This window comes from Polistes dominula, unplaced genomic scaffold (assembly GCF_049000335.1).
Source record: "Polistes dominula isolate Pdom_NZ unplaced genomic scaffold, Pdom_raw_medaka contig_49, whole genome shotgun sequence".
Lineage (NCBI taxonomy): Eukaryota > Metazoa > Arthropoda > Insecta > Hymenoptera > Vespidae > Polistes > Polistes dominula.
The window spans coordinates 3,184,980-3,207,722 of record NW_028300914.1 but is presented as its reverse complement, the minus strand read 5'-3'; the positions used below and the strand labels follow the sequence as shown (position 1 = coordinate 3,207,722).

Here is a 22,743-nt window from a genome sequence, read left to right as displayed (position 1 = left end):
TCTAAATCAATCAGAATACTTTATACAAATTGAAATATATTTACGTACTTATTTCAACTATAACATATATCAAAAGATATAAGATTATGTAATATCTTCAGATGCAATATCTGAAATGAGAATAAAAGTAATAAACGAAGTATCATTTGCTATGATCCATAATAATATTTCACATCAACCTAAAGAAACATTTCTATTGTAAAATAAAATTGAAATTTATCTTGATATATTATTATTATAAGATGAAATAATAAAAATCATGAATTTCAATCTTTTAAAGGTAACTTTTATACATTGGCATGTTGAGCGCCACGTCAGTCATATGTGACTGACACTAGACTTTTCATTTAAGCCTTGTCAGTCACTTGTGACTGACATGTTCAACTTTTTTTAATACAAAGTAAGGCCCGTGGCCTGACGGGAATTTCCCTAAGAATTCGCGTGGCGCTTAACGTGTTAATGATTCAAAAAAGATAAAACAGATTGAATTGAAGTACTTACGAAGGTATACATCGGACAGGTAGATAGGTTGGTATGTTGGTAGGTTGGTAGGGTAAGATTTTTGCATTGAACCAAGTCGACCTCAACTTGTTTTCATCATTTCCTTCTTCTTCTTTTTCTTTTTCTTCTCATTAACCTACATATTCACGTAGCGAAAAACGAAGAAAATATAAGTGTAGACAGTGGTGGTGGGTTTTTATCTCGAAACTTATCGCGTAGAAGAAAAATAGGAGATTGGGGTTGGATGAGTAAGATGAGATGATCGGTTCTACTTGTTCAATGTTAAACAAGATAATAAAATAGTTTGAAAATTTACGAATCGTATCACAACTAATTTGATTATTTTTCTTCAACGGTGTTAGTTTCATCGATCATTAATTTAACGTTTCATTGAATCTTTAAAATCAATCTCGAGAACCAACCCTCTTTTCATTTCCTTCACAGTCCAAGTTTGTTTTTGACATTTATTGTATGTTAGAATTTGTTAAAGTTTGTCATAAATTAGAGTGAATCAAAAGTTAGAATGTTTTTTATATTAAAACTTTACTTTGGAAAATGACATGATGAATTGTTTTTGTTATTTTGATAAAATTTATTTTGGTGAAATATTAATTTATTAATTAAAATTAAAGTAAATAATTTATTTAAATTAATAATATATTTATTTTATTAATTAATAAAATAAATATATATATTATTAATAAATATTTTATATATTAATATATATGTCAATAAAATATATTTATATATAAAATATTAATAAATTTATTTTAAAATTATAATTAATTAATATTAAAATGAATTACATATTTATATATTTATAAATAATATATTATATATATATAAATATATTAATAATAAAATTATAATATTATTAATTTAAAAAAAAAAATAAAAAATGACTGAATAAATAAACTTTTGATTAAACCTAATATCAACATAACTATAATAATAAACGTCATGTGTTTCAGATCTACGACGGATGCAATATCGAGAAGAGGTGTATTATCGAGACGATGCTATGGAAGTGTCGAAATGGTAAGTTAACATTTGTATTTGTGTTTTTGTGTTTGTGTTTGTAATACTATGTATTTGAGTATATATATGTCTATAGGAAGAATGTTCTCGTTCGTCGATCATGATGTTACTATTGCAAATAGGTCGAATCGTCGGTGTTCCACTTCTTGCTGGAACGAGCACTTTCGAATAATATCGGTGCCATGATTCACAAAGATAAAACGTTGGGGGCAAATCTCGTGTGAGATTACGACTAAAGTGAAATCATGCGTTTTAAAATCCAAAGATTATTTTATTTTAGCTGTTGAGAAGAAAACTTAAGAGTATTACCTTTTTGTTTATCTCCAATTTTATCGAATGGAAACATTTTATTTCGATTCACGAAAATGAAAATTCTTCTATCTGAGGAACAACAAAATTTCAATGATTTATTTATTAAATAAATCATTTATTAATTTATTAATTATTCAATCAATGCACGAGTATAATAACCAAAATTTAATCAATGCACATGAATTTACTAAAAGTTCAGTCAATGCACGAATGTATGAAAAAACATTTGTTCAATTTAAGAGAATCAATGAGCTACGGAGAAATTCGTCAATGCACGAGTCTACGAAAAGTTCGGTCAATGCTCATTGATCATTGACGAATTTCTTCGTAGCTCATTAAATTTTTTTCAAAATGCAAATCATCCGATCATTGACTAGTTTCTTCGTAGACTCATTGAAATTTTGTTCAAAATGCACGAGTCTTCAATCATTGACGAATTTCTACGTAGACTCATTGAAATTTTGTTCAAAATGCACGAGTCCTCGATCATTGACGAATTTCTTCTTAGATTCATCGAACTTTTTTGAAAATCAATCACACGATATTTTTTTTTGTATTTCTATTCTTTTTACAGTTGCCACAAATCGAGCAAGACGGCACAGACAACGGGAGAAGATTTCGTATGGAAAACGGTGATTCTCCTGGCGAAAAAGAAGAAGTAAGATAATTATTATTATTATTATTATTATTAATTAGCGTTAGAAACTTGAAAGTTCATTGCCGCAAATACGAAATCCCGCCATTGTTCCCGTCCCTGAACGCGATTCTTCCATTCGTGGTCTTCGTATCCTATTTCTTTCAGATCCCTTCTAATATTATCCTACCATCTACGTCTACGGTGAAGTAAGATAATACGATTTGTTATATCATACTTTTCTTTCCCCCTGACATTTTTTTTTTCAATCAAATTTTCTTTTCCCATCCCTCCCTCCTCTGTAAATTTCTCCATCAAATCTAACTTTTTCACTTTGTCGATTCGTAAAGTCTTTCCATTTGTTTTTCTTTTCACATTTCATTAAAAGAAATAAAAAAAAAAAACATCAGCAGCAACAGAAATACTTTTCTATAGGGTGACCACATTATTTATAATTTCATAATCGTTGTTCTCTTTGTTGTATAGATGTTTGGTTCTCCGAATATACCGATATTGGAAAATCCGGAATATCAAACACGATGGTACTTCAAATACTTTCTGGGCAAACGTGAGTACCATAATCTCAATCAAGTATAATTCAATTCTTTTACACTTTTTCCATGCTCCTCCCCCTCCCCAAACCTTGTATGTTATGTTTTAATCTCTTTTTAAATTTCTTTTTAAATTAAACTTAAATTTTTATTATTATTTGTAAAAAACATTACGCCTGTAAGAATGCAACCCTCCAGACACACTTTGAAAATGTTGCTTGCGAACGCCATCTATTGGAAAGAAAATTTTTTTCAGCCCAAACTGTTTATACACGCGTGTATTACGGATTGCCTATCTTTCGGGCAGAAAAAAAATGTCGTCCCAACAGATGACGCTCGCAAGAAACATTTTCAAAGTGTGTTTGGAGGGTTGCATTCTTACAGGCGCCAATTTTTTATAATTATTAAATAAATAATTACAAATAATAGTAAAAATAATATTATAATAATATTATATAATAAATTATCCTACTCCTGATTCTATGAACTTGTCTCATTCTCTCGAAATTTGCTTTTTTGATAGTTTCACTTCTAACTTGTGTGATCTGCACACATGTTTTTTTTTCTATTTATTTTTTTTTTTTTTTTAATTTTATCTCATACCAAACACAGATAAAGTTAGAAACTATGCTTGCATGTGTTCGTTCTTTTTCTCTCTCTCTTTCTCTGTCGTGTTCATGTTTGGTAAAAGCTCAGAAACCAATGTGTATATGTGTGTGTGTGCATGTGTTATACTCTTCCTATCGTACACGCCAAAGTTTATACGCTTAACGGATATAAATATTGGTTAAGAGGAAGATAAAAACGGAACCCCCTGAGCTTGTGCCAATAACGACGCGATACGCCCGTTTTAATGGAGAACCGCGATTACGAGTCCGCGGATCGATAATTAAGATGAATGTTGTGTTGTTCTATCGTAAAAGTAAAAATAGGAAAAAGATAAGGGCCAATAACGACAACAACAAAAAGAAACAAAATAATACAAGGGGGGAGGAAAAATATTTAAACGTAGAAACTTTCAATTAAACTTCATCGAACTTAATTGATTAATTAATTATTGTACCATTTTTGTTTAATTTTAGTTATTTGTTCTAATGAGTGCACCATAAAATTGTATCTTGTTGTAGTTCATCAAAATTACGTGACTTCTGATCACGAAAGGAATCCACTGTTTCTCTCGGTGGTTATGAGTGAGGGTGGAGATCAATGCGTATCCCATTACAGAGTTATTTTATGGAGAAGAACGGTGAGTAAATGTAAAATATAACTTTTCGATCAGGTTACGCAAATAAGGGTGTAAAATTAATATCGTGACAACATTTATCATCTCCTTTCTTTTTCTTTAAATTTCTTATTCTTTTGCCTGAATTTATTACACGCCTTATCTGTCGAAGACTTGATTTATGTAAAAGAAAATAACAAAAAAAAAAAATAAAACTAAAATTTAAACGTAGGGTGCACAAAGGATATCTTTGCCATTTTCGGCAAACAAAACCATGACAATCAGGCAAATCCTGAGGTAAATATTTTCATCTTCTTTTTTTTATTCATCTTCTTGATATGCTGATACCATACTCGACGATTTTATTTGCTTTTTATTTTTTCTTTCTTTTTCCAGCAACTTTTTCGGCCTGGAAAAACTCGACAAGGCACCGCGCGAAGTTTTATCCCCCGAGTTACAAAAGGTATTTATATTTATATATATATATATATATATATATATATATATATATATATATATATATATATACATAGAATATTTTTTAGACACCCTATTATTACTTTTGAATAAGTTTCTTCAATTTTAAGAAACGATCTTGCAAAAGTTTCCTTCCGTTTTTTTTATGACATTGAAAAAAACATAATGAATAAATGAATAAATTATTTACGAAATGACGAAATGGAAATTTTTAAAAGAATTTGTTTTTTACATATGTGTGTCAAGAGGAGAATTTAATTCTAAGGTTATTAGGTTTTATTTTTGAATATTCGATATTCATATGTATACTAATGCATGCACCAAACATCATTTTTCTTCTTACTAGACAAAGGTCAACTTTCATAACGATTCTATTTTATAACACGCGATCTTTACGAAACTTTCATTATAAATATATACATATATATATGTAGAAATGAATTATACATGTACGTATGCCGTGTTGCATACCAATAAGGAACTTTAAAAAGTTTCTTACCGATATACGACACTCCTGTAACTTTAAATTGGCACTCGTAATAATTACCAAAGTGTAGAAAGAGTTGCATATAATAAGGAGGGGGGAGGGTGAACAAAACTTTAATTAGTGAGAACATTTGTCATCATTTTGTTCTTACAATTAATTAATAATAACAGAGGGGAGGAATTTAAATAAGAAACGTGTCATATACATATTTCAAAGTATTTTCTTCAAACTTTTGATTAAAACGATTTATTTTGATTACTTTCAACGATAAAACTCTTGAAAAAAAAAAACGGATGATTTATTTAAGGATTTACTATTGCTGGAGGAACAAGAGGGATCGGTCAATTTCAAGTTTGGTGTTATATACGCAAAAGAGGGCCAGACTACCGACGATGAGATGTTATCGAACGGTAAGATGAAAAAAAAAAGAAAAAGAAAAAATATGAAGTGCCTTTGGCGCGACGATATATATTTTTGTTTTAAAGTAGAAGAAAAAGAAACGGAGAAACGATGTGATCTCTCTCTCAAAGGAGGGCACGATCGACCCGCGGGTCGCGTCTTCTTTATTGTTCGCAGAAAGTGGCAGCCCAGGTTTCGAGAAGTTCCTCGATATTCTTGGTGAGAAGATACGACTAAGGGGTTGGGACAAGTACCGTGGCGGCCTCGATGTTAAAGGTATATCTATTCTCCTTTACAATTTCACTCCCTCATCCCTGTTAAACGATAAGAATTTAAGATTAAAATAACGTCCCTTAAGGCGCACCCTTAACCATTTTCGTATTTGATCTTCTTGAATATCGAATTTAGAAAGAGACATATGATAAAGATATTAAAAAAGAAAAGAAAGAAAATGAAATAAAAATTGTTAAAGGTGACATGACTGGAAGGGAAAGCGTTTACACGATATATGCCGGTCACGAAGTGATGTATCACGTCAGCACAATGTTACCTTACTCGAAAGACAATCCACAACAACTCGAGAGAAAAAGACACATCGGTAATGACATTGTCAACATTATTTATACCGATGATCCAGCAGCCGTAGACAATTTCAATCCTAATTGCATTAGGAGTCAATTTACTCGTGAGTTTTAACTATTCGTTTGGTCTACTTAACAAAAAAAGATTCAATCAATTTTATTTTGTCATTCCTTGATTGTCCTTCTTAGACGTGTTTGCTGTGGTATCAGCATTAGGAGTTCTCAAAGGTTGGCGCATTGCCATTTATTGCGACGAAACTGTTCCACTATTTGGTCCAAGTCTTCCTTGTCCACCTATATTCGACGATCCCTATCACTTGAGAGAATTCCTTCTGGTCAAGTTGATTAACGGCGAGAAGGCGACCTTTAATACGCCAACATTTTCTAGAAAAAGAGAGAGAACCTTGGACGCTTTATTGCGTGACATGTATCAGGAACATGCGCAAGATGGGAAGAGCAACGTGAGTCTTCAGCGTGATCTTCCGTTAAACGTACATATCTCGATCTATTTTTTCAAACAAATTTTTCTACACATGCTTGTTTATTACAACGATATTCAACAAAAAAAGAAAAAAAGAAAAACAAACAAAGAATTATTAAATATATTTGATCAATTTATTATATCGTTTTAACAGAGCATGTTAAATCGTCGTGCATTTTCCGACGTTGTTGAGGGACCCGGTAGAAGACGGGAGGAAACAAGAGCAGTAGAAATGGTACGCGTTGGTCAAGCTGTTAAATTGGAAGCGATAGTTCGTGGTTTGGCACCAACATCTCTTGCTACGGTTGGTCCATTAAAACCAAGACCTTGGGAACCGAGATGTATTTATCCAGATTTTCCTCATGTTGTAATTTGCGGTGACGTTTGGTCGGAAAATAGGATGATACTTGCATCAGAAAATGGCACTTTTTTGATCGAAGGTATTTTCTAACTATATATTATTTGTTTTATATTTCTTCAATCAATAACAACAACAAAATTCGATACCAAAGATTAAATTGTATTTCGTGTGTGTTTACCTAGAGGGTCTATCGCACAGAATGATTTTCGACGAGTCAGTTCCGATCAAACAACTCGACGTTGTTGAACAACACGGTATTCTTTTATTTCGTGCAATCGATAAAGGGAAAGAAAGTGTCTATGTATTTCGCTTACGTGAATTCGAGTACGATTCATCGTTAAGTGCTAGAACATACAAATTTCCGGAATTTTTTAACAATCGCGACGATGAGGATGAGGTTGACGAACAACACGAGGAAGAAAACGAAGAAAACGGTGAACACGATGAAGATTATTACAAGGACGGTGAAATTGAGGAAGAAGATCAACATGCTAATAATCATCGTGATCATTTTAAATTTAAATCTTCATTACGTTTACGAGGACGGACACATCTAAGACCACCCGCGGTTAGAAGTCGTACACATATTAAGGATAGAAAATTGACTCGTACTCGTGGTTGTCATCTCTACAGTATCACCAGACAAGGTGGTTCGCACTTGCGAATGGTACTCTTTAATATTTCAAATTCAATTTTATATATATGTACAGTGGATACGAGGACCTCTCAAATTCATAGATATAATATAATATGATTACATTGGACTTATGTATTATATATAATACCATTGTATTTATTACTCTTTTGCAAACGTTGCAACTCTAATTCTGTCTCAACAAAAAAATAACTTTCAATTGATCAAATTAAATAGGACATTCCATATTGTAAGAAATAATTTAATAGTAAAAGTCTTACGTAACCACTGTTCTTAATTGAAACGTATGAAATATAAAATTTCATTGAAATCTAATGGTAATAATAAGTTTGTTTGGGTAGTGTGCGGCAGTTGGACGACGTTTGACGGTCCTCCAATGGAAACATAACGCAGCTTGGACAACATGGTGTTCTTCGGCAGATACCGATACGATTGAAGGTTTCTTACTTCTCAAAGAATTCACCGCGAGCGAAAGCCCAACCCTTATTACGATGATCGAAAGTACGGAGATCGGGAACGAATGGATGCTATGTTGCGGTGCACGTCATCATTACGAACTTTTCACTGCATCCGGTACTTCCCGTATAGTTCACGTTGAAACGAACAAACCGCATATCGTAGCGGCAATTGATCTGCGCGAGGACGAGGAACCTGAATTATTGTTATGTTATAACAGTGAGTTGTTCATTTGATTAAATACATATATATATATCTATTTTATACAATTTTCCATCTCATATAATGATATTCCGTAATTTACACTCGTGTTATAATTAATTTAATCAAATTATTAATTAATTTCTACAGTCCAATTATTAAATGATTCAATCCAATTAGTCTTTCGTCATCCGCAGATATATGTCACTTCCAAAAGTGCTCGGAAGAGAGTACCGCCCCCACAGATTTTGATTTTAAATGGAATTCAGTGCCAACAGCTATAGGTCAGTCATTCAATTTCTTTTACACACATATAGAATTTTTACATATATATATATATAATAAAAAAAAAAAAAGAAAATTCATTCATAAAACTTCGTTTTATTTTCTTTCACAGCTTGTGCTTTTCCTTACGTGATAGCATTCACTGCTGATACCATGGAAATTCGTTTGATAATAAATGGAAATCTTGTACATACAATAGCCATGCCGAATCTCTGTTTGATAACTTCTAAAAGGGACATATTTTTTGCAACTACAGCACCGGAATTTTTATCTAGTAAATGCGAACGTATTCGATTGGATTCTAAACCACCTGACAAAGACGAGCAAGGAAGTAGTCCACCACCAACAACGCAGTCTTCCTCTTCATCTCGATCAAATTCACAAAGTAAATTTTATATTGATTCATAGAAATGTTCTTTAACTTAAACTGTATAATTTTAAATCACCTTTGTTTTACAGACAATCATAGCGATTGGAAACCAATCAGGATCTATCGAATACCATTGCAAACACTTTCGCGAAATTTAACATCAAATTGCAGCCAAAGAAGATGTCCAAGCCCGACGGAACCAGAAATCGTTTCCGCCCCATTGACAGGCGGAGAAAATAATTTTTTAAGCGTGGATTCGCAAAGAATATTAAGCAGGTCTTGCAACAGCAGCCCAACGCCACCGAGTGCACCGGAAGATTTGATTCCTACTGTGTGTAGAAAATAGAAAGAAAAAGAAAATGAAAATGAATGAGAAAGAAATGGAAATTAACAGAGAGACACACGCTAACTTAATCGTAAATTTAATTGATAATTGCGTTGCCATTTTTTTATTGGATTCGTACTTAATTAATAGTGCGAATGGATAAGTAGGTACCTGACGCTCGTGCCTCTACAGGATTAAGATTTAACACACAAGCAAACGTACGATCCTGTCGTTGCTAAGCTTCGCGATATAGGAAATGTTTAATACGTGTTACTATCGATCTATTCATTTAATTTTTACTATGATTAATCATTTTTTTAAATCTAAATCTATGAAACAAAACATCTCCGAAAATTTGGCTTATTCAAAATGTCCGCCAAGACGGTGCTCGATCGATATATCAAAATATCGGCTAGTGTCATCTAGCGGTGATCCTTTCGTACTAACTTAGAGAGTAATACTCTGATAGTAAAGCGACATTGATCAACCGTGTACAAAAATGAATTAGAATATGAATATTTTCAATTAAGGATCGATCTTTGACACGTATTTGATATTTCTTTTGCCTCCTTGATATGTATTCTACATGGATAGATGCATACCTTATCTACTGGATGATGGACATGCAGGAGAATAGGTCGATAACATTATGGTTCATCGTAGAAGTTAGGGATGAGTAAACGCCAAAAGAACCACAAAAGGGGTTCGAAATATAATAAGAAATGAACATTCTGCAGTCTCTTTAGAGTGCATAATAATAGCTTAATTCGTTAAAAAAATAAAAATAAATAAAAATCTTTTTAATAGTTCTCGACGAGAGATATAATAACAAAGCATAATCTCGATTTGAGTAATAGGTAGAAGAAAAGAAAATGTTTTTTAAAACATATCTTTTATTTTCCTTCCTTATTTCTTGTTGTTTTTTTTTCTTCTTACCAAAATGCATGTTTTTTTTTTATGACCACGTGTTTCGTAGTTTCATTACTAAATCCAACCGGTGACACTGTACGCACCGAGTATGATCGTAACAGTGGCGTAGGCAGAATTGAAAACGATCTCTTTATAAGGTTCGCTTTTTTTTAAACTTTCTCCTTTTATTCTTTCGTTGTTGAACATTGTTGTCGGAACCAATGGAAATTTTATTTGCTAAGCATCGTTGCAGTATGTAGATGAACAATACAAATACGATGTGTGCAGTCATGATTATCGATTATTCACAATTATAACCAGCATGTTCTGAAGAACTGTGACGCATATTAGCGATCGAATTTCATCGATCGTAGCACACAACACGCTACATGCGTGAAATTCTGCAGAAGACGTAATTCTGCATATTCTTCCTTCCTTCTTTCCTTCCTTTCTTCCTTCGACGAGAAAGAGAGAGAGAGAGAGAGAGAGAGAGAGGAGGGACAACAAACGGAATATAACGTGTGTGTGTGTATATAACGAAAGCATGAAATAAAGTGTACCTTATCGTTGCAACGTTTGCACCAAAAACTTATGCTAGAGGAACTTTCATTTTCTTTATTTAGTTATTTATTTATGGGCTAAACCGAGAAGTCGATAAGACGTTAAAGAAAATCCTATGAATGGCAATTACTGTCAAGCGGAGTCAGAGCAAAGAGCTTTGGCGACCCCGGTCAGTCTAGATCGTTGAACCGCAATAATTTACCTTTACCCGACTTCTGTTCGATACGAGTTTGTCACGATCGGTAGTAAACTTCTCGTTGTGACACACGAACTACAAATAAACAGTACCTAATCTTTTCCATCATTTTTCGCATTGAAATCTGGGTCACAGATAATCAACGTTGGTTGTTTTTTGTTTCTTTTTTTTTTTTTTGCAAATCTATATAAAAAAGAAAAGGAAATAAAACGAACCCATCCAAGTTTCTCAATGCGAATCCCTAAATCATCTGAGAAGGGATAGGAGAGAGGGGAGGGAGAGGGTACATAGACCCCATACTCATGCAGATGCACGATTTAAATGCAAAGTGGATGCGGAGAGTTTCGCCATGGGTCTGCTGGTTGATCATAAATTTGGAAGTCGTGCAGCACGGAGTCATTGGCCGACTCCGTACACCGTAGGGCAAATTTCGTGCCCGCCCGGCGAAATTTCCTCCCGTCTACACGGCTTCGGAGAGACGACAAAGGGGAAGAAAGAGAAAGAGAAAGAGAGAAAGAGATTGAAAAGAAGGGGAGAAAGGAAAGGAAAGGAAAGGAAAGGAAAGGGGGGCGGTTTATCGAGAGAAAAAACTTTCCTTCGTCTTCCTTTCTGCATCATTTTCGCGATCGATCGATCATAAAATTCTCCTTTTGCTGAGCATCGATCATTAATTTTGTTATTTCGTTTCATCTTTGAATAAATCGAACCAAAATCGTAGAAGAAATTTAAAAAAACGTAATATCTCTACGAAAAAGGACATGGAAAGAAGAAGAACAAAAGCGTTGAAAGGAAGGTGGCTATACGGAGCTTGATTTCGTTCGCAGGTGTGATTTGGTGGTGGCCGTCGCGTCGCAACGTAAGAAGAGCATGGAACAAATTTCTCGGCGTCATGGCGGCCAATGACGGCAGTAGAGTAGTGACGATGGTAGTGGTTGCGGTAACGGCGGCGGTTGTTTTAACGTTAGCCGGCCGCTCGAGCGGCCACCTGGTGGCGGTGCACTGTATTAAAGACGCTAAGTTCGCGCGCGGTCGCACGCACGCACACATCCTGAAAACACACATAGAAAGGAGGAGGAGGAGGAGGAGGAGGAGAACACAGTCGCTTGCTTGCTTGCTTGCTTGCTCGCTTGCTTGCTTGCTTGCACGCCAAAGGCGGCGCGTTACGAGAAAGAGTAGGACAGAGTTATTCGAGAGAGAGTGTCGAAGAAAGAGAGAGGTAGGGTGCGAAGGGAAAGGGAAGAGGGATGGAGGGAGGAGTGTTGGGGGAGGGGAAAGAGAGAAAGAGAGAGAGAGCAGGGTACAAACTCGTGGCGCGGAGGTGCCAGCAGGCAGCAGCGGAGCTGGAGACGGAGACGGAGAGTCAGAGGTATCCCCGTGCTTGTGGCCGCTCGTGGCTCCTTGTAACTCGTTGTAACGCGACGCGAAGGTGTGCCTGGCTCTCTCGTCGTCGTTGCCCGTTACCTCGGTACCAGCACTGCCGATACGCGCGTCCCAGCAAGGAACAAACGGGAGTGTCGAAGTGGCTCGCGCCAGTGTCGGTAGTGTGATGTGACATCGGCTCGCTCTCGTACCAGACGCGGCCGTCACCGTCTTCTTTCTCTCTTTCTTCTTCCCTCCGTCTCTTTTTCTTTTCCCCTATCTTCTCTATGTCCCTTTCTTCTTTTTCCTTTCTCACTCACTCACTCACTCACTCACTTACTCACTAGGAGCATCATACAACACACAGGGACACAAGTTCCTTGTTTCTCCACTGTCTCTCCTCTCTGAAGCTCTCGCTCGCGCGTATATACTTTAAATATATACATGGTGCGCACGCATACACATACACGTTCACGCACGCATATTCTGTCTCTTACTTTGACTACTACTTTGCCTCGTTCTCAATCGTCGGAAGGAAAAAGAAAGATCTTGTGGCAACGTTAAGATACAAAAGTTTTTGCAAGAAACATCCTCCAGACACAACGCGTTACGGAACAGGAACTCTTCGTGTTACGAAGAACTAACAACGTCATTTTGCTGTCGTCTCCGTCGTCGTCGGTGGTGGTGGACCATCGACGGACAATTTCTTGCCCTGTTGTGTCGTCGTTGTCGCCCTCGGCTTGGATATTGAAGATATTCTCGCGAATCTACGTCGCCCCGTTACGTCGAACGGACCATGAGGTAAGCGAATCCACCAAGCGTGCCACCGAAAGCGAAGGTAACACCTAAAGTCGCTTTTAGACGAATGCCCGAACGTCGTGCGTGCAGAGGTTATGTTTCTCGATGACCCTTCGTTCCCCCTCCTCCACCTACTACTACACTACTACCACCTTACCGTTTGCCCTCTCTCTCTCTCTTTCTTTTTTACGCTCTCTCCTGGCTTCCCCTTCCCCTTCCCCATTCTTCCTCTCGGTCGATCTATCGCACGAATTTGCACCTCTTTCACTTCCTCTTCTTGCCTACCTGTACGATACTAGCTCGGAAGAGAGAGACTACTCTCTTTTTTCGAACAATATTATCGTTTTAAATAAAAATCTATAAATAGTCTCGAAGTTTTCTTTTTAAACTAACCGCTTTCTTTCTCTCTCTCTCTTATTCTTATCATTGGAACATTTAAGAATTCACACCTGACGACGTCTCCGCCGCCATCACCGCGTGCCTTCTCGCTTCTTTATCTTACGTGTCCTCCTCTCCCTCCCCAGCCCCTCTTCACCGCACCTTCGTCATACGCTGATTTCTCTTTCTCTCGCACGAGCGCGCAGTGAAATAAAAGTATTATATATACGTGTGCACTCGCAAACTCGCAATCTATCGTTTCTCTTTCTCTCTTTCTCTCTCTTTCAGTATATATTACTCGTATCTTAATTTTTTCCCCCTTTTTTTTATTCGTTCGCGACAATTTCGCAATCTTTTGCTTATCGTGTCCTCCTCGAAAGCTATCAGCTGTCAGAACTCGTCATGGCAGTGCCACCTGTCCGAATACGAAGTCCTATTCGTTTCCCCATTCTATCCAACTCCTCCTTTCACTCGCATATTATATATATATATCTTTCTCTCTTTCACTCTGTGCTCACGTTTTTATCGTTTAATCTCTCTTCCTTCGGGAACGTTCGTAAAATCGGCCGATCGTCGACGATACAATACATACGTGCATGCATATATATATATATATATATATATATATATATATATATACATAGAAAGTAGCATGTTGGTGGTATCCAATCGCCGAGGGCATCTCTCGCGATCATCGTTCGCATTTGGCGGCTGAGATTTTACGTGGCGCGTGCGAAGAAACGAAAGGAGAAAGAAAGAGAGAAAGAGAGGAAAGAATCAAGCAAAAGAAGAAGATAGTTGATGCAAGAGAGAGGAGTAGGAAAAGGCTTGTTGATATTTCGGCGTGCAGGCTTTTTCTGGCTTCATAGCGCGACCGGCCTTGAGCCCCTCTGCTCACCTCATCCGCCTCCGCCATCCCTACCTCTAAACCCTCAACACGATAGTCCACGGAATCAGTGTTTCTCAAACCACGATACGTAACACTTTACGTTCTTTCTTCTTCTTCTTTTTATTCTTTTTCTTTTTCATCTTGTTTTTCTTTTTGTTTTTTTTTCTCCAATTGTCTAGATACGACAATTAGAAGATTATTTTCTCTTTTAATTATCAATGAGAAAAGAGAATCGAAAGTTGCATTTGTTAGGATTACTATCGATACACTTCGATATATCGTTCGTATATAAAATGATTATTTAAAAAGAATGTAATATACACCGTTCTTTAAAAGAAGAAAAAAAAACAGAAAAAAGTACAGTACTTAATAAAATATTTAATTACGATTAGAAACCGAAAGAATTTTATCAAGCTCGTTTCTTCAAGGACGAAGATTAGACGATCTCGTCCGGTTTGACCGGAAGAGAACTTCTGGACAGTTTAGTTGCCAAGGGTAAAGAATATCCCTCCAACGTGTAAATTTGATCGTTTCTCGAAACACATCGTTCGATCGATCTTAAAAGTATAATAAGTATATTGTCGATGACCTTAGAAAGCGGTTAGGTCGATCTATAAAAGATAGGGTTTCTCGTTTTATAACTATGTAGGAAGGAAATGTAAAAAAGAATTGGTTTAAAGGAAGGAACGTAATGGAGAGTCACTGTTACTCGCACACACCGTCCTATCCTGTATGCTTCACGTATTCGTCTCTTTCTCATGATCCTCGACTCTCGCTCTTTCCTTTTTCCTTTTCCTTCTCCTCATTCCCTTCCCTTCTCTTCCCTTCGACATCTCTCTTTCTCCCTCCTCTGCCCTTTCGTCCCTCCCAGTACCCGGTTCTCTCTCTTTCTCTCTTAATCCGTTTTGTCTTTTCTTGTCTCGTCTCGTCTCGCCTCACCTCACCTTACCTCACCTCACCTCACCTTATTCCACCTCACCTTACCTTACCTTACTTCACCTTACTTCACCTCACCTTACCTCACTTCACCTTGCCTCGCCTCGCCTCGAATTGCTCGATATCTTTTCTCTCTTTCTTTCTCTTCCTTTCTTTCTTTCTTTCTTCCTTTCTTTCTTTCTTTCTTTCTCCCCTTTCTCTTTTTCTTTTCTGCCGAATCGTTGAAATGCACGAGGTAGGAAAAATAATATCGAAGTACGAAAGGATGGTTTTGGGTAAAACGATTCTTAAAGTTGAAAGAAATGTGTATAAAGAAAAAGAGTGGAAGGGGGAAGATGATAGGGTTGAGAAAATCTTATATGCGTTCAACTACCAACGAAGAAGATAAAAAAAACGGGAACGAATGGATGGCAGGGCGTTATCCTATAGCGGTTTTCGTATACACTATTATATAGTATGATAATACATAGATGCATCATAGAAAAAATGTGCATAGATAATTCTTATTAAATTCATTTGAAATTTATTGTTCGTGAGTTGAACATTTGTTTATTTAAAAGATTGGAACTCTTGAGATATTATTTAAATGAGTCTACAGTTAAAATAACACTTGATTCGGTCTAAGCTTATTGTTAAATCCCAAAAGATACCAGCTTAGGAATACAATAGCACCATCATCGTAAACAAAAACTAATCCTTTTTAAAGATCTAAAAGTCCGAATAGGTGTCCCCTCTCTCTTAACAACCAATTGTTTGGCTTTTTAACCAATTTGATTTATCCATACTATACATCTTGCCAAAGCAGGACTTTCTACAGCTTTTGGAAACCAATTCATTGTTTCTCTAACAATAAGTCATTTAATTCTATACCACGTGGCATAGTTAACAGCTGGTACCTGTTTAATGAATCATAAAAAAACAACACTGTTTTCGGATACACTTATTTCGATTATTTAATAAAATTATTCTCGCAAAAATCAGTATAACAGAATCAATAAATATATATATACATAATCGTGTAATAATCTTATTTTAATTCATGTTAGTAGAACAAAAAATTGTTAAAGTACAAATATATTTATTATCTGCTTGAATTATCAAGTGTTATCCTTGGAATTATAAAAATGTATTCATTCCAATTCATATTATTATTCACGATACCATATATATATATTTACATATATACAGAAAAAAAAAATAGGAAGAATGTAGAAACGCAAAAGACGGTAAAAGACGTCACGCGTCCGAGGACGAAGCTGTGTGAGGACGAGAGAGTTGTGTTGTTTCGTCGTTTGACGAAAGTGCACCGAGCCGAAGAAAAAAGATCGGCACCGTTTTGCCTTGGATGTTCCACCTACGTACACGATACCGTGTTGTACTCTAGGATGACGAGTTTCTCGTTTCTTCCTTGGGTAGCTTTTGTCGTCATCTTTCTCATCATCGTTGCCGTTGTTGTTGTTGTTGTTGTTGTATTTGTCGTATACGTTCGCGCTCATTGGCCCGAAACCGAATCCTTCTCCTCCTCAGACGACAACGACTACGACGATGGCTTTCACGGAATCCACGAGAAAACGACGTTTCTAACTGTTTATCAAAATGAACGATCAAAAATGTAATTACGTTACAGTTAGAACATCCAGTATATCCGAATTAATAAGAAAACATTATTATATACCGTTCGTATCAAGGAATGTTCTTATCATGATTACGAGCTTACTAATTAGTAAAACAAAAAATGATGCAATAACATGAAAACTAGATGAGAAGGTTTGTAATATGCATAAATATAACATATAATATTGTACAAAGAATGCATATTACTTGGTCGAGCATTTGTTTTGATAGTAGATAACACGAACAGGAAAGTGTCTACAGCATGTTCGCGGATAATAGAATGTCTTGATAATGAAGTATGCGAACGGTAAAAGAGGTTTGGATATTACAGAGTTCTATTGTACATTGAATGAAATTAAAATTCTTATTAACAAAAATATATTCGAATGATCATAGTTAATCCTGACGTTTGATCTATCCAATATACATATGTGTCTTTTATGTGTCACTATTATTTTTTGACATAGTCTTTATAAACTTTTTAACCCACCCTCGTATACATATGTGTATATACAGATATATGTATTCATATGTATCTGAAATAAATCAAACATAAGAGCTAGGGTAAATCCAATAGAGAACGGTCAAGCGATCGTTCATGTTATCTATTAATGCGTGCTACACGTTTTTGAGATCAAGAGACTTCAGAATGGACCTTTCGCGATCCGGTTTCTATTGTGCAAGAGTCGATATATTAATGTCCAAGCAATTCGGTCGCCATACTTTTCCCCGGTGAATAACATCGTAACTATTAGTAGTAGTAGTAGTAAGTAGTAGTAGTAGTAGTAGTAGTATTAGTACTAGTAATAAGACTTTCCAAGTCTCAACATTTAAAAGGATTAATATAGGTATATCGATAATAACTTATCGTTTCTCATGCTTGTATCTAGATATACATATACATATATATGTATGTATAAGCAATACGGAAGGCCAAATGAATAATTATAGTTCTCTTAACATGCCCCACCTGGATTCTTTCGTAGGTGGATCGATGGCTGCCCTCGTGCTTTCAATCGCGACAATATTCTGATTCGCGCGAGTGTGAAAAGTAAAAAAAAACTGAGCGATCTCTCGCGTGACGTAATTCTCCTAACAGCGAACGAATGAAAGAACGAACGAACGCTCGATTTCAAGTAGGTCGTAAACGATCGTAAAAGGCTGCGCGTCTCTCGTTATTACATTCTCGATCGGTAATCTTCAGCTATCCTGAGAAACGTGCATCCTTGACGTTGCATATCTTCTTGTCAGGGACGGAACGATTTCGTTCTGTTCCCACACAACGAGTAGTCGTCACATCGAGTTAGTGATCGCACTAGAAATCATCCAAGTCCAAAGACTTGGTTGCAACAGTTGTGATGGTAAATGGTGGTGTTGGTTATCTCAGTGGAATCATCGAATGCGCGTAAAGCGCGTCGTGGTCATTTAACAATTAATTTAACGAGACACGTGTATATATAGATGTATGTGTACAGTATGTATGCAATGGGAAAAAGTATGTATGTATTACACGTATATATGATTAACGATTTTTACAAAGCACGCGTATGTATATATAAAAGTGCATAATCCATGTGTATACGCATGAGATACGTGCACGCGTGTTCAACGTTACGTTGCGAAAATCGCACAGACGTGTCCTCGTCATTGGTGTCATGAAGAGGTAGAAGAAGGCGGAGGAGGTAGAGGCGACGAGTTTGTCCGTCTATCTGTCTGCTGCTGCTGTTACTGCTGCTGCTGCTGCTGTACTCTCTCGCGAACATAACACATACACATATCATACACACTTGGTCGTCGTAGTAATCACTACACGAGATTGCGCAAGGCTCCTTCTACTCGATCTTATCGCGTTCCTCCTTCTGTATACATACATTTCTATGTGCAGCACGTACACACATACATACGTATACGATGCACGCATATACATACCACCTTCTTGTAATGCTCTCGTGTCCTGCCTGCCTGCCTGCCTGCCTGCCTGCCTGCCTGCCTGCCGTCGGCCCCATGTGTAATCAACGCGCACACACACACACACATCGTACTCTCTTCTATGCCCGTCCACTTTGTGTGCCTTCTCTTGGCACACACGAAGGAACATAGAGTGAGAGGTAAGAGAGGGCCACGCAATACTCTCTCACAAGCTGGAAGCTCCCTCGATCCTTGAGACGCGGATAGAGGAGGCCTAGCGCGCGACTTATGAATATTGATGAACCTTTCTCGACGCACCGGCTCCTCGACCGCACCTCGATCACTCGTTTCTACCACGGGAATGATCTTCCTCTTCCTCGTCCCCCTTCTCTTCGTTCCTTCATTCTTCGAATATATTATGTGTAGGGTCATATTCTTACGACAAAACCCATGTTTTTTCCAACCCCCCAATAGGAACCTTATAAATTTGTTCATTTGATTTTTATCTTTCTCACGTTAATTACAAATTTTTTTTCTTTGCAAAACAATCATCCATACTTAACATTCATTTAATTGAAGATTGTTTTTGATGGTATTTAAAAAGTAATGGAAAATATTATCTATTAATGGGGGAGGGGGAGTAGTGTTTTACGAGACGCGAAATGATCGTTTGATTGGTTGATTTTCCTTGGAAGAAGCAGTTAACTACGCCACTGCAGTTACGTGCACCGATCGAGCTGCGTCGCACGGCCGGCCTCCCGTTCTCCGTTGCACTCTCGGCGGGTATGGCATTCTTTTGGTAGCGGGGAGATTCGATAGTAGTTAACTTAACTCGCCGCCACCACTACCACCACCATAAACCGATCCACACGTATGTTGAGTTCAGGATGCGTGCGAGTTAAGAAGTATTATACTCCGTCGCGTGTTCCTGAGAAAAAGAAAACAAAAATCAAGAGAACCCTCCGTCACTAACACTCTCCTCCTCCTCCTCTTCTTCTTCTTCTAGTATTTTTATTTTTATTCTTTCTCATTGAAATGAAATGAAATGAAGAAGAAAAAAAAATCAACGGCGGCGAGCCTGTCCTCTGACGCGGACGATCGAAAATGCAAATGACCCGAGAGTAACAGGTATTTACTAACGAGGAGAAGAAGGTGTGTGTATGTATGTGTGTGCCGGCGTTCCCGATCTCGATCTTTGAGGTATGACGTGTCGAACGAGATATCTCCTCTCCCGTACCACGAACATCGGGACTGAGGGAGCGGGTCTGACGAATCGTTTAACAATTTCCGGATGAAAACAAAAAATAACTCATGAAAAATATCTATTCATATATATAATATTTTTCTTCGAGCTAAATCGAGACAGACTTCGATGAAAATCTAATCTTATTCTCATAAATAATCTTTTAATAGTTTGCTATGTGCGTTTATCTTTTTACATCAATTCAAAAATCATTACTTCTACCATATTTCTCATAAACATATTTAGAAACGTAACTTCGTGAGAAAATCAATTTCTATTTTCTAATCAATTGATCTAATCGATTAGATCATGAAAGAAAAAATCATTTAAAAGGAAATAAATTATTCTCATTACGTTAGAAAAGGGGGTTTTGAAAAAGATAGAACGCGGTGAGATCAATAAATGAGGGGGAGGGGATATCTGAACGACGGTGCATTTGGTAAAGAAGAAAATGGTCTCGGTACTCTCTCATGTTGTCAGTGGCGGCGGTGGGCCTGTGTGTTGGGTCCCGGTGAGACGACAGCTGCTCGCAAGCCGTTCACGAATCGAACCGGTTGTTCTTTCTCTCTCTTTTTATGCCGGTCAAAAATGCCCCACGGTTGGTAATAATAATTTTAATCGACACGCAGCTCAGGCCACTGGGTATGGGTATCCCCAACACGAGAAGCGTGGTCTCTCCTATATATTCGTGAGATATCAAAGATATGCGCGGCTGCTGCTGTTGCTGTTGCTGCTGCTGGCCCCGCTCGACAAGGCCCACTGGCCCGGGTGAAAGGAAAACGCGCGAGCTCGCGCCTACCTTCGATGAAATAGAGAGACGGATACTAAAGACTGAAAGAGAAAGAGAGAGAGAGAGAAAGAGAGAGATTCCACAGAGAACGAAGGCTTCTTGTTGGTACGTAACAACCACCACCACCACCACCTAAGACAAGGAATTTTCATGGAATACCACACCATCGGTTCATTTGCAATGAACAATTATTATAATACTATTTTAACATTTAATATTCTAATCGAAATGATAATAATAATATTTCAAATGAATCCAAACAAACCATGAATATTATTTATAAAAAAAAAAAATGTTATTAGCATATTCCATCTCTTTTAGAAATGTATGAAACTTACTAAGTAAATATGAAAGGGTTCTTCTTCTATAGTTAGTATAATATGTGACTGACATTCTTTGGTTCTCGCCCTTTGTTTGCATCGGTTGGGTAGGACGAGACGCGGCGACATATGAGTAAGGTATCAAAAGGAAACTCGACAAAGCCAGTTTAACTCTCTCTCATTCTTTCTTTCTGTCTAGTCTTCTACGGTAGCTTTGTCTAATCTTATTCGTATCGAACACCCGACAACGAAACGTTTTGGAATCATGTTTCATCGTAGTAAACGCGCTTATTAATTCGAACCATTTAAAGAAAGAGTGAGACTAGAAAATGTTTTATCTTGTTTTCCTTCGAGCTTTATTCCTATATATGTAAACATATAAAAAGTATACACACACATACACACACGTGTGTACATAAGTAATAATGTACATACGTGTATATACATATGGTTACATTAGTGAATTCAATGCATCGTGTTTCTTATGGGTGTAAGAGAGAGAAAAAGCGGTATCGCGAATAAAAACACACGTGCGAGACGAAGGAAGTGCAACATGAGATAAGCAGAGACGTTTTATATACGCGGCGAGAAGAGAGGCCTTTCAGTAAAAGAAAAGAAAGACTGAAAGTTCGAGGTACCGTTTTGTTTCGTTCGTTCGTTCATTCCTCCATTCGAATACTCGTCGTCGTCGTGTCGTAGCACATACACATATACATACACATACACATGGTGTCTTAAGATCGACTTCCGTTCATATTTCGTTTATGAACGAATCGAATCCATTCTTACACTTATGCTAATTATCTCGTAATTATATTACTGTGAATAAACATAATAAAACGTTATGATCAAATCTTTGTTTTCTTATTTATTGATCATTATAAAGAGAGAGAAAGAGAATGATTTTCTTTGAATGATCGACTCGTAAAATGCATTGCAAACAATCATCATCATCCCTGATAGGAGACGCCGACGCAAGCGGACGTTGTACTTGACTCGCATTTCCTCAACAACGACGATGACGATGACGAACGATACGAAACGAGACGAAGAGGATAAAGAGGAGATGGTAAAAGAAGAGAAGGAGGAGGAGAAAGAGGAGGAGGCTGCCAACTGAGGAGAGTAGCAAAAGCAACAGCAAACGTAATACAGTTACAATCAGAGCTCGTCTTTTGCGTTTCTTTCACGGTCAACTTCTGTGAGAGAAGACTCTCCTCTTCTCTATCGAGGACTCCTCCTCCTTGTTGTATACTCTCGACCCTCTTAAAATAGAGTCCTCGTACATATAATAGTAGTAGTAGTAGACTTCGTGGGTCGTCGATCTCTCTCTTCCGTGTCACCTGCCACATCGTTTGTACAACTCGTCTCAAAACATGACTTTGAAGTCTGTTGTTGATTGTGCATACTCGTTGTCATATCTAAATAAATGTTAAAAAAAAAAGATAACAAAATTCATATCAAATTGTTTGAAAGTAGATAGAGTATCTTCCAATCGCGATACGTAAC

At 36.9% G+C, this 22,743-nt stretch overlaps 1 protein-coding gene and 2 long non-coding RNA genes across 15 annotated transcripts in view; 1 reads left to right on the top strand and 2 right to left on the bottom strand.

Annotated features, from left to right (window-relative positions):
- Positions 1-1,461, bottom strand: part of LOC149033315 (uncharacterized) — a 5,088-nt gene extending 3,627 nt beyond the window's left edge. Inside the window, exon 1 of the long non-coding RNA XR_016175771.1 lies at positions 502-1,461. This is a non-coding gene — a long non-coding RNA (uncharacterized LOC149033315). The remainder of the gene's footprint in view (positions 1-501) is intronic.
- LOC107068965 (GTPase-activating Rap/Ran-GAP domain-like protein 3) overlaps positions 1-10,837 on the top strand; it is a 25,721-nt gene extending 14,884 nt beyond the window's left edge. For 4 of the 6 annotated variants that reach the window (XM_089169836.1, XM_089169838.1, XM_089169837.1 and 1 more), the window contains 16 exons: positions 1,473-1,539; positions 2,426-2,509; positions 2,972-3,053; positions 4,164-4,282; positions 4,491-4,555; positions 4,655-4,721; positions 5,530-5,632; positions 5,799-5,897; positions 6,094-6,306; positions 6,392-6,693; positions 6,838-7,123; positions 7,227-7,711; positions 8,041-8,374; positions 8,554-8,640; positions 8,754-9,026; positions 9,101-10,837. In XM_089169836.1, the coding sequence (XP_089025962.1) occupies positions 1,473-1,539; positions 2,426-2,509; positions 2,972-3,053; positions 4,164-4,282; positions 4,491-4,555; positions 4,655-4,721; positions 5,530-5,632; positions 5,799-5,897; positions 6,094-6,306; positions 6,392-6,693; positions 6,838-7,123; positions 7,227-7,711; positions 8,041-8,374; positions 8,554-8,640; positions 8,754-9,026; positions 9,101-9,357 (2,923 nt within the window). In that variant the 3' untranslated portion in view covers positions 9,358-10,837. The remainder of the gene's footprint in view (positions 1-1,472; positions 1,540-2,425; positions 2,510-2,971; positions 3,054-4,163; positions 4,283-4,490; positions 4,556-4,654; positions 4,722-5,529; positions 5,633-5,798; positions 5,898-6,093; positions 6,307-6,391; positions 6,694-6,837; positions 7,124-7,226; positions 7,712-8,040; positions 8,375-8,553; positions 8,641-8,753; positions 9,027-9,100) is intronic. The other 2 variants (XM_089169839.1, XM_089169841.1) reach the window with 1 other exon arrangement.
- The window catches only part of LOC107069026 (uncharacterized), a 15,207-nt gene continuing 2,732 nt past the window's right edge, over positions 10,269-22,743 (bottom strand). For 5 of the 8 annotated variants that reach the window (XR_016175764.1, XR_016175767.1, XR_001476072.2 and 2 more), the window contains one exon: positions 10,269-22,655. This is a non-coding gene — a long non-coding RNA (uncharacterized LOC107069026). The remainder of the gene's footprint in view (positions 22,656-22,743) is intronic. The other 3 variants (XR_016175769.1, XR_016175770.1, XR_016175768.1) reach the window with 3 other exon arrangements.